General features: G+C 55.2%; 1 protein-coding gene across 1 annotated transcript in view; it reads right to left on the bottom strand.

The window, feature by feature from the left end:
- Nucleotides 1-2,026: 2,026 nt before the first annotated feature.
- The window catches only part of BSX (brain specific homeobox), a 36,458-nt gene continuing 26,223 nt past the window's right edge, over nt 2,027-12,261 (bottom strand). Inside the window, exons 2-3 of the mRNA XM_078870159.1 lie at nt 5,264-5,454; nt 2,027-3,280 (exon numbers count right to left, since the gene is read on the bottom strand). Of these exons, the coding sequence (XP_078726285.1) occupies nt 2,957-3,280; nt 5,264-5,454 (515 nt within the window). The 3' untranslated portion in view covers nt 2,027-2,956. The remainder of the gene's footprint in view (nt 3,281-5,263; nt 5,455-12,261) is intronic.

Here is a 12,261-nt window from a genome sequence, read left to right as displayed (position 1 = left end):
GGTCACTGTGGGGGGGGGGGTCACTTTGGGGGGGGGTCACTGTGGGGGGGGGGTGGTCACTGTGGGGGTGGTCACTGTGGGGGGGGGGGGTGGTCACTGGGGGGGGTGGTCACTGTGGGGGTGGTCACTGTGGGGGGGGGTGGTCACTGGGGGGGGTGGTCACTGTGGGGGGGGTGGTCACTGTGGGGAGGGGTGGTCACTGTGGGGGTGGTCACTGTGGGTGGGGGGGTCACTGTCTGTGGGGGGGGGGGTCACTGTGTGTGGGGGGGGGGGTCACTGTGGGGAGGGGTGGTCACTGTGGGGGTGGTCACTGTGGGGGGGGTGGTCACTGTGGGGGTGGTCACTGTGGGTGGGGGGGGGGTCACTGTCTGTGGGGGGGGGTCACTGTGTGTGGGGGGGGGGGGGTCACTGTGTGTGTGTGGGGGGGGGGGGGGGTCACTGTGTGTGTGTGTGGGTTAGAAAAAACTAATTTTGAAGAATCATCCTCGATAATAATTTCCCGTCACTGCCGCTTAGCCACATCCACTGCTGGATGAGGGGCCTGGCCCACACCGTGCGGTCATGGTGGTTATTCGACCATACTTCCCCGCGCCGGTCAGTGCGAGTTGGTGAAGGCGGGCAGCATATTCGAGAGCGTAAAAGTACAGAACACAGCCGTGGATTTAACTGCACGGCCCCCCGCAGCCCCCGCACGTAGCCCGCAGGCAGCCTTTGACACCCTGGCACGCATTGTGGCGGTCGCCCATCCAATCACTATCCAGATTCAAGTCTGCTTAGTTTCCGACATCTGATAGGACGTGGTACGCTGGAATCCCCGTGGAGGTGGTGACCTCCGACTCGGCCCGGCCACGTGGCATGGCTGGGCGCAGTCCACCGTGGGTGTCCAGACGCCCACAACATCGCGTGAGTCCGCGTGAGTCCCAGTCCAACAACAAAGTCGCGCGACGTCGATCATGGGAGCCGGTCCGTTATGTGGCAGCGCAACAACAGCCGGCTCCGTGCCTGAGATGGGAGTCAGGAGGAGCGCAGAATCCGCAGTGGTGGCAGCGCAAAGGTCAAGAGGTCATCGCGGCCGAAGTTGCTGGCGCCACAGTGCAGGGGAGTGGACTCGGTCGGTTATCGCGGTTATGCCGCACAGCTCGCTCGCTTTCTCTTGCTCTCTCTCGCTCTCTTGCTCGCTCTCTCTCTTGCTCTCTCTCGCTCTCTCTCTCGATCTCTCACTCACGGGAATTCCAGGCTGTGCTGCCGTGTCTTTTTTTCCGCACGCTGTCCGACGTTGCGCTCCAAGTGTCTGCGACCTTCTTCAGGAACTGATCGAACGACACGTGGTGGTCCAACCCGAACAAGCGCACCAGGGGAGGAAGAGAGGACTCCTCTTCGCCGTGACGAGGTGGGTGGTGGTGGGGGGCAACTGGTGTGCCACGTGACCACCCACTGGCCACCCGGGCCCCCCTGCCACGTGACGGCGGGAATGGATATCTGAGCGGAGGCTCGGCCCACGGCTGCTGCGCGTTCACCGCTTGTTTGCCGAGGTTTCGTGGCTTGAATCTAGCAGGGCGCCCTGGTTAATACTGCGGGCGTGTTAAAGATACCAATACGCGGCGTCTGCTTCACAATAGACGTTTTACACCCCCCCTTCCCCCTCACGTCATTCAAAACCAGCAGGTCGTTGTGTGCCGGTCAAAAAAAAAGTACACCGCAAATTACTCAATTGGGATTACACACAGGAACTACATCGCCCCCTTTTGTCAAACTACGGCAGTCTGTGTCTGTGAGACACAGCAGGACCCATGCTGCATGATGATAGCATTGTGCCACGCAGGGACAGCTGTCACTGGGGGTGCCCTAGACAAGACCACACAGCATAAACATCGCCCCCTACTGTGGAACTGCCACAGGCTGTGTTTGTGAGACACAGCAGCGCCCTTGCTGCGTGATGATCGCCGTGCGCTAGAATAACAACAGCGGCAAAATAGCAAATACGCTTAATTATCATAACTATTGTTACCACGATGAAACTCACAGGTTAATAATGATGACTGCTGATGACTGGTGATGATGGTGTCGTGTGGGTGGAAGGAATGCTCACAGACTCACGAAGCTCTCCCAGCCACCATTCCAAGCGCTCAAGAAACTCAGCTGCAAGTGCCACCGAGCGCCCCACACACGGAGCGGGTAGATCGATCCATGTATAAAGACAAAGGTCCTCCGTGTAGCCTTAAGAGACTGTTGGAGCAAGTGTTGTTAGCGAGCACCTATGAAGGCCGGCACGGCGCACGAGGGGGTGGGTGGTCAGTAACACGCACGGCCGCCTTTATTTTCCCAGTGCTGACTTTTACACACCGGACCAGGTACTTATTTGAGGCCGAGTCGACCTAGGGGAGACCCAGGATTCGTTCAAATAATCGCCAGTGATGCTGGCTGTGAGCGGGAATCGAACTCGAGTCGCCAGGTTCGTAGGCGCAGTGCGCTAATCGCTGTGCCACCGCTCCCTTTAACGTACAACACACACACACGCGCGCACATAGAATATAAATACTAACAATGCCTCCATATACTACAATGGTTATACAAAGCAGAACTATAACGTTAAAATATATTAGAACTGAAGCAAAACAATCTCTATAATACAGTTTTTTTTGGGTTAGGTCACGTAAATATATAAATGTGTCGTTAAACCCGCCACCACCCGACACAGCCAATTAGTAAGGTTTGTCAAGAAAAGAGAACGTGCCAATTCGTTATTAGTACAGCACACCGGTGTGTTGGAGAGCCAAGCAACAACTTTTACAACCTTAGATTGTAAACCTCTATTATGGATGATATTGGTCGCGAAAGCCGAAGTGTCAAGACAATCTCTGCTACAACGAACCGCTTGCCCGTGGCTGTGTGGAACGGGGCAGATACACGCGGCTGCGGGGCTCCCCTGCACGGGGCAGTCAAGCGGTCAGCAGCGCTAGTGACTGCCCTGGACGGGCGGATGATGCTGTAGCGAATAGAACTCTCCATCTTCGACGATCTCGATCTCCTCATCCTCCTCCTCGTCATCATCATCCTCCGCCCCCTGTTCTTTCCGAGGTCCCCTCTCGCTCTGCGCGGCTCCCGACGCGAGCCGCGAGCCGTCGTCCTCGGCCCTGCCTGGGGCAGCGCCGTCTCTGCCGCTCGGCTCGGGGCTGCTGCCTTCGGCCGCCGCCTCCTCCTCCTTGCTGCCCTTCTCGTCGGAGCCTTTCCTCATCTGCTTCTTGTGCTTCATGCGCCGATTTTGGAACCAGGTCTTCACCTGCCGGAGAACGACGGTTACAGCATTCCACCCAGTCTCGCCTGGCATACACGAAGTCGTGGGTTACAGCCCGACGCTGACGCCTGTTAATAATTTGGAGTGTGAATGTCTCACTCCCCGTGGCGAGATGTTAACTACCTCGCCTGGTATGCAGGAGGTTGTCAGTTCAATCCCGACCCTGACGCCTGCTGTATTTTGGGAATTTTCGTGTTCTCTCTTTCTCTCTCCCAGTGGTGTCGTGGATTTTTCTCCGGGTCTTCCTCCAGTTTTTCCCTCCACATTTAGAATCAAAATCACGCATTTAGTATTTGGCTGCTTTACATTTCAACGTAATGATAAGCCACTTCGTTGATATTTTGCCAATGGTTTTTTTTTGCTATGGGAGGAAACTGGAGAACCCAGAGGAAACCCATGCAGAACAGGGGGAGACAATACATCAATGCAGAGAGGCACCCGAATCGGGAATGGAACTCAGGTCCTTCCTGCTGTGGGGCCGACCTACACACAGATGAATTGTGCAACACGCGTTGTATAATCGCAGCTCCGCGGCACGCCTGCTGTTTGGGTCGTGTGGATGTCGTCGGGCAGAGGAGACGGAGCGATACAATCCAGCTCGTGCGCAGGTGGATTGTTCCATCCTGGATCGCTGGAAGTGGCTCATTAACGAACAAATAAATTTGAACAAAAACCAAAGTGTGAGACAAATCGCTATGGGCAGGGGTAGGCAATCACAAAAGCAAGAAGAGTAACTTCTTTTCGAATGTATTTCAATATTCCAAGAGCCGCAATGCACGTGAATAACGTCACGAGTCAGTCCTTAAAGAGCCATATGCGGCTCCGGAGCCGCAGGGTGGCGACCCCCTGGCTGTGGGAGAGGGAGACGCTTTGCTGGGTACAGCGACGTGCGGTGAGGTCAATGGCTGGGGAGGCACTGGCTCGTGTCAGAGCCAGATTCCCACACGGAGTGGGGCGTGGCCTCACGGGGGGCGTGGCCTCACGGAGCGGGCGTGTTAGACACACCCCCTCGGTGAAGCAGATGTGATAGCTGCCTCCCCTGGTGCTTTTTCATTGCAGTTTCATGACGGGACCAGCGAGCCTAAATATCTGTATACACATACGTGAAATAGGTTACCTGGAGTATGGAAGGCGAGGACATGAAATGAAGGGGTCTAAAAACACTACATTGGTGACATACTGAGATAATAACAGGCACGCGCTTATTGCCCGCGCTCCATCCAGTTACTGAGGGGTTGCGCAATCAGAGGGGAGGCTGAGCTCGTCGCTGCCTCACCTCTCGTATTTTCCTGTATCTGCAGCGGAGCTCCGCAAATTTGGCGATTTTTACTATAAAAATTATTGGAATCGTACATAAATGACATTTATAACACAGATCAGTGTAAAAATGATATTTGTAAAACTTTTTTTTTACTTTTCGTAACAGCTATTTTCATTGGAGTTTGCCAGGTGAGGCTCTGCCTCCCCTGGCTGGGTATCGCTTGGAATCGCATTACACGCGGATCGGAGCACGGACAAAAATGTATTACACAGCATTGCACCCCGCGGTGTGAGAGACGTCTCCGGCTTGGGGGGACGCCTTCATCCAGCAGTGGATTGACCACGGCTGCTGCTGATGGTGATGACGGTGATGATAATGATGATGACGGTAATAATGACGGTGATGATGAAGGTGATGATGATGATGGTGGTGATGATGACGTTGATAACGATGACGCTAATTATGACGGTGATAATGATGATGGTGACGATGATGATGATGATGACGGTAGCGATGACGGTGGCGATGAAGATTATAACGGCGATGATGATGGTGACGTTGATGGTGATGACGGTGATGATGAAGATGATGGTGACGATTATCTTGACGGTGATGATGATGACGGTGACGATGATGATGACGGTGGCGATGATGACGACGGTGATGAATCGCGATGGTGAGCGGGGAGCGGCGGCGGCGGCGCCCACCTGGGTCTCGGAGAGGCTGAGGGCGGCCGCGAGCTCGACGCGCTCGGGCGTGGAGAGGTAGCGCTGCACCTCGAATCGCTTCTCCAGGCCCGAGAGCTGCGAGTCGGAGAAGACGGTGCGGGCTTTCCGGCGCCGGCACTGCCGCCCTGGCAGCTCCCCCGGGTGCGCGAACAGCCCCGGCAGCGGGAGCCCTGCGCCAGGGTCAAAGCACGCGGCGTCAGCGGCGTCGGCGGCTGCGGCGGCATCGTCCGCGGCGCCAAGCTACGCACTCGTAGCTTGGCGCCGCCCGGCTCAAGCGAGCAGTGAGTCAGCGCACATCGCTCGTTTACAGCCCGGAGCCAGTGATGGAACTTCCACATTCTTACGACGGGGGCGAGCATATTCGTTAGATTTATCGACAAAGCGGCACTTCTTTTTTTTGTATCGACTCCGGAGAGATGATGTGCTTAGTGAAGCCCCATCTCGGGTTGGAACTCGCAACCCTTCCGTCTGCGAGCCGCTCGCTCCACCCGACCGAGTCACGGACTCTTGGTCGAGGCGACGCGGAAAGGAGAATCACTGCCTTCTAAATGAGATCCTTCCGCAGAAGAAGAGTCCGCCACACTTAGGTGACTCGTGCAGTGGCTCAGTGGCTGCACTATCAGCTCAGGGGATGCGGAGATTGGTTAGGTGCGGCCCCAATATTTGATTTGTCTCGCACGGTCACACATTGAGGTCTCGAACATGTAACGCTGTAGGGGCGCTCCGACTTCGCAAAATGCAGCCACTCCAGTTCCGTCGTTACCTCTTTTGCAATATAATTGACGCGTATCTAATGGAATAACTATCCCAGAAACAGAGTTCTATGTGAAAGCATTCGTAAAAACAATATAATTTAGACGGCGTCTTAAATAAGTTGTTGCTTTTCTGCCACAGCAGTTTGAAAACAAATCTCATGGTGGTGGTCATGGGGGCCCAAATTCGTAGCTTTGGCCACGGGGGGGGATGGGGAAGGCACCCCCTGCCTTCCCTGCCCCCACGCTCGCTACGCCACTGGGACTCGTGTGCCAGGATTGTTCGTGTTGAACAATCTGCAGCCGTACGAGTTTGAAGCAACTTCTCTATTTGCACGTGAAGTCCAACTACAGGAAGAAGATGATACGCACATGGATGATTAGATGTCCCCGTGTAAATATCGCGCTGTGAGAAAACACAAAGACCCCCCTTGTAGCCTTAGAAGACTGTTGGGGCACGTTTTGTTAGCAAGCACCGATGAAGGCCGGCATGGCACACCGAGGGGGTGGGTGGCCAGCACCACGCCCGGCCGCATTTGTCTTCCCAGTGGCGATGTTTACACACTGCACCAGGTACTCATTTGAGGCTGCGCCGACCTAGGGGGAGGCACAGAACCGGTTCAGATCATCGCCTCTGGTGTTGGCCTTTAAGCGGGAATCGAACTCGGGTCGCCGGGTTAGCAGTGCGGCGTCGTGTGAACCGCTCCGACGCTCCCCGCTCACGACGGCTGCGCAACGAGTCGCAGCCGGCGGTGACAGACGCACGAACGGGGGAGGGGGCCGAGCGCGACTCGAGTCCAGTGCCCAGGCTGCATTTTGTTTTATTTGACCAGGTAAGTCCCGCTGTATACTTGGAGTTTACGGTATCTTTTTTTCTCTCTCTCTCCGTGGTCGCGTGGATTTTTCTCCGGGTCCTCCTGTTTTCCCCCTCCACATTTAGAATGAACGTCACGCGTTTGGAGTGTTTGGCTGCTGCTATAAATCTCCACGTGATATGCCATCATTTGTGATAACCAGGTCGCTTCTGGCAAAGAGCTACGCAGCGTCGTAGGGCTTAGCTCTTAAAATAAAAACATGTGTTTAGTTTTTGTTTAGAGCTGTATCGCTCTTTTTCAGAAACGACATGGTCACAAATAATGGCTCAACGAAGTGGCTTATCATCTTTTGTAAAATTCTGGCAGCCAAATACCCGAAACGCGTGAAGTTGATTCTCAATGTGGAGCGAAAAAAACCGGAGGACCCGCAGACAAAACGATCCACGCGACCACGGGGAAAGAGAGAGAGAGAGACATTCACACTACAAATATACAGCAGCAGGCGTCAGGGTCCGGCTCGAACCCACGACCCCGTGTATACCAGGCGAGGTAGTTAACATCTCAGGAGAAGAGAAGCGATCGGAGCGGGCTGCTTGAGCTAAGCCATGGCAATAATCTGGAGAGCGCTAGGCAGGCTCAAACTGCTTAGCTTCCCAGTTCGGACGAGATCGAGCGCATTCTTGGCCCGTGCAACGCTAATGAGGTAACACGCGCGCTGAGTGAAAGAATTCGTCTAATGGTTTGCACATATACACGCTAGAAACATTCCGCAGCGGGTGTTGTAACGGTGGCGATTGAGAGGCGCCCTCTTAAATCCCAGAGCACGGAGTGTGCCCGCGACTTAACCGACTCCTTGCCATGGCTCTACGACCAGCTAATGGAAGAGAAGGATCAGAGACGTGGCCGGTCATACGGTCCATGGTTGGAGAGTGCGCTAAGAAGCGCGGAGAGTCACGTGCTATGAATAGCTGAGCCGCTTACAAGAGGAACGCGTGGATTAGCGTGGAAACGCAAATCACAGGCGTCGTTCGGGAAAGTGCGCTCGGGCAGGAGGAGACGTCATGGCTAGATGGGACGATGGCGGCCGGGCGAGGCTGGTACCAGAGTGGCAGACAAAGGAGGTGCATGGAGGGAGCGGTAAGTGTAGCAGCTATTGCGCTACAAACCCGAGTTCAATTTCCGCTCACGGCCAACACCAGTGACGATTATCTGGCCCTCCCCTAGGTCGACTCAGCCTCAAATGAGTATCTGGTGCGGTGCGTAATCATCGCCACTAGGGAGACAAAGGGGGCCGGGCGTGGTGCGCGCCACCCACCGCTTCAAGTGCTGCGCTAACAGCTTTTGCCCTAACATCATGGCGTGGGCTACACGGGGAGGGGATTTTGTGTTTCGTGTGCGCGTGAGAGAGAGAGCCCTGGTGACACCAAGCCACCGCGTGCCGTTATAATGGGCCTGGCGCAGCGCGGGGAGGACCCGGAGGAGAGCGGCGCTAATTCCTCTGAGCAGTAGCGGATAATGGTTGACACGGTCAGCGTTGGGACTCGTTCGCACGTCCTCGCGAACAACGCGCGTTCACGAACACGCGCGTGCTTCATGGTGTGCGATTTCTGCTGCCGCTGTTACCCCGGGGAATGAACTTGAAGCTAAGAGTGCAACCAAGGAGCCCAGCGGTAACCGCGGGCAGAGCCGCGGGTATACTACAGTGTCAGCTAAACACACGCATCGTACACACAACATGAAGCATCACACACACATCACGCATGCATTGTACACACACAACGTACATGCATCACACACACATCACGCATGCAGCACACACACACAATGTACATGCATCAAACACAATATGGCACAAGTGCGCGTGAGTGTTAGAGCGTGGGGGTGTTAGAGCGCAGGGTGATAGTTGTTCCAAGCAGGTATGTACTGTATGTGTGTATGCTGAGCCTCTTTTGCACCGTACGTAGCCAACCGTGCTAATATGAGGTCCGGGGGAAGGACAACTAACTAAACACAAATATACATTCTAAAGAAGTGAGTTTTCAATCTCGACGATTATTTAAAAGTGCACAGCTCCAGTGGCTTCCCAACATCGGAAGGGGGAGCGTTCCAGACGGCCGCAGAAGCGCATCTGAAAGCGCGCGATGCGGTGACCGCCGACTCTGTTCGATGTTTCGCCAAAAGGCTGCTGCTGTGAGGATGAATGGAGTTCGCGTGATGGTGGTTTGTGCTGCGTGATGGGGGTTTGTGCTGCGTGATGGGGGTTTGTACTGCGTGATGGGGGTTTGTGCTGCGTGATGGGGGTTTGTGCTGCGTGATGGGGGTTTGTGCTGCGTGATGGGGGTTTGTGCTGCGTTATGGGGGTTTGTGCTGCGTGATGGGGGTTTGTGCTGCGTGATGGTGGTTTGTGCTGCGTGATGGGGGTTTGTGCTGCGTGATGGGGGTTTGTGCTGCGTGATGAGGGTTTGTGCTGCGTGATGGTGGTTTGTGCTGCGTGATGGAGGTTTGTGCTGCGTGATGGGGGTTCATTTGCGGCGAGCACTCCGCGCGTAATGAGAGCAGTGGAATCAGCTCCATGTACAGCTGCCGTGCGGAGTGTGGCGGTTCAGCACCGCGCTGCACCACGGACCCGGCAGCCCGGGTTCGACTCCCACTCACGGAGACCACCACCGGCGACGAATACAAGAACCGGTCCCGGGCCTTCCCTAGGTCGACTCAGCCTCAAATGGTCACCGGGTCCGGTAAACATGGCAACACGGTAAACATGGTAACACGGTAAACACGGTAACATGGTGAACATGGTAACGTGGTTAACACCGTAAAACATGGTAACGTGATAAACATGGTAACCATGGCAACGTGGTAAGACGGTAAACATGGTAACGTGGTAAATATGGTAACTAGGTAAACATGGTAATTCATGGTAACATGGTAAACAAGGTAACTTGCTAAACACGGTAATATATGGTAACATGGTAACCGTGGTAACGTGGTAAACACGGTAACTAGGTAAACATAGTAACGTGGTAACACGGTAAATACGTTAAACATGGTAACCGTGGTAACGTGGTAAACATGGTAACTAGGTAAACATGGCAAAACGGTAGCACGGTTTTCTTCTTCCGTGCGGCTGCTGGTGTCGATGCAGAGCCACGCCACCACGATCTCACGTGCAGGCAGTCGAGCCAGCAGATCACCGCATCAGGAGTCGCTGAGTTGGAGTAACATCATCGCTGTGATGTCTCCTTCGTATTTGTGCATTGCGTCGTTACACGCGGCACTGTCTGTTCTGGATGGCCACCACAGTCGCGCACTGCTGCTTCTACTGGAGAGTTTTTTTTTCCATTTTCCATTTGTGCATCAGGAATCCGCATCTACGGCCATGGTTTGTGCAGCAGTGGATGCGGTTGGGGGTGGACCGTGAGCTTCGTGGGAGGTGAAACCCCGGGATCTTCTGCGTTGAGTCACAACGAGGCGGTGGCTGCGAGTTCTGTTGAACTCCATGCAGCTCTCCGACCTTCATCGGGGGTTGAACTCGCATGGTCGAAGGTCGCGCGCATGCGTCCAGAAGGGCTTGGAGTAACTTCGAGCGATGGCGAGGGACGCTACTGAGCTCCCGGTGAATGGGAAGGGGGCGACTTTGGTTGTTTCCTCCCACATTCGCGCGACTTCCCTGAGGGTTGCGGCGCTGCAGCGGACGGGTGGCGGGGGGGGGGGTGTGTGACGGCGCGGGCAGCCGCGGTGCTGGGCACCACTCGAGGACGGCGGCGATGCCCCGCGCTGCTGCTGCGGTTTTTAGGCGGACACCGACGCGTGGCGTGCGCCTGCTGCTGGGAGCACGCTGGTGCACGGCTGGCTCAGAGTGCACGAGGCCGCCAGCGAAGATTGACAACTCCTCTTCTTGAGAATTGCTCGTCCTTGTGCACACTGCACTCACTTGCACACACTGTGCACATTGCACACTGCACACACTGTGCACACTGCACACACTGTGCACACACTGTGCTCACTGAACACACTGTGCACACACTGCACACACTGCACACACTGTGCACACACTGCACACACTGTGCACACACTGTGCACACACTGCACACTGCACACACTGCACACCACACACACTGTGCACACTGTGCACACTGCGCACACTGCACACACTGCACACACTGTGCACACACTGCACACACTACACACACTGTGCACACGGCGCACACTGCGCACACTACACACACTGTGCACACTGTGCACACTGCACACACTGCACACACTGCGCACACTACACACACTGTGCACACTGCGCACACTGCGCACAATGCACACACTGCGCACACTGCACACACACACTGTGCACACACTGCACACACTGTGCACACACTGTGCACACACTGCACTTCTGCACACACTGCACACTGTGCACACTGTGCACACTGCGCACACTGCACCTACTGCGCACTGTGCACACACTGCACACCGCACCCACTGCACACACTGCGCCCACTGCACACACTGCGCACACTGTGCACACTGCACACACTGTGCACACTACACACACTGCACACACTGCACACACTACACACACTGTGCACACTGCACACACTGCACGCACTGTGCACACACTGTGCACATTGTACACACTGTGCACACTGTGCACACTGCACACACACACTGTGCACACTGCACACACTGCACACACTACACAAACTACACACACTGCACACACTACACACACTGCACACACTGTGCACACTACACACACTGCACACACTGCACACACTACACACTCTGTGCACACTGCACACACACTGCACACACACACTGCACACACTGCACACACTGCACACACGGTGCACACTGTACATACTGTGCACACACTGCACACTGCACACACTGCACACACTGTGCACACACTGTGCACAGTGTACACACTGTGCACACTGTGCACACTTCACACACACTGTGCACACTGCACACACTGCACACACTACACACACTGCAAACACTACACACACTGCACACACTGCGCATACTACACACACTGCACACACTGCACACACTACACACTCTGTGCACACTGCACACACACTGCACACACACACTGCACACACTGCACACACTGCACACACTGTGCACACTGCACATACTGTGCACACACTGCACACACTGCACACACTGTGCACACACTGTCCACACTGTGCACACTGTGCACACTGCAAACACACACTGTGCACACTGCACACACTGCACTCACTACACACACTGCACCAACTACACACACTGCACACACTGTGCACACTACACACACTGCACACACTGCACACACTACACACTCTGTGCACACTGCACACACACTGCACACACACACTGCCCACACTGCACACACTGCACACACTGTGCACACTGCTCACACTGTGCA

Source organism: Lampetra fluviatilis, chromosome 29 (assembly GCF_964198595.1).
Source record: "Lampetra fluviatilis chromosome 29, kcLamFluv1.1, whole genome shotgun sequence".
Taxonomy (NCBI): domain Eukaryota; kingdom Metazoa; phylum Chordata; class Hyperoartia; order Petromyzontiformes; family Petromyzontidae; genus Lampetra; species Lampetra fluviatilis.
This window is presented reverse-complemented; position numbering and strand designations above follow the sequence as displayed.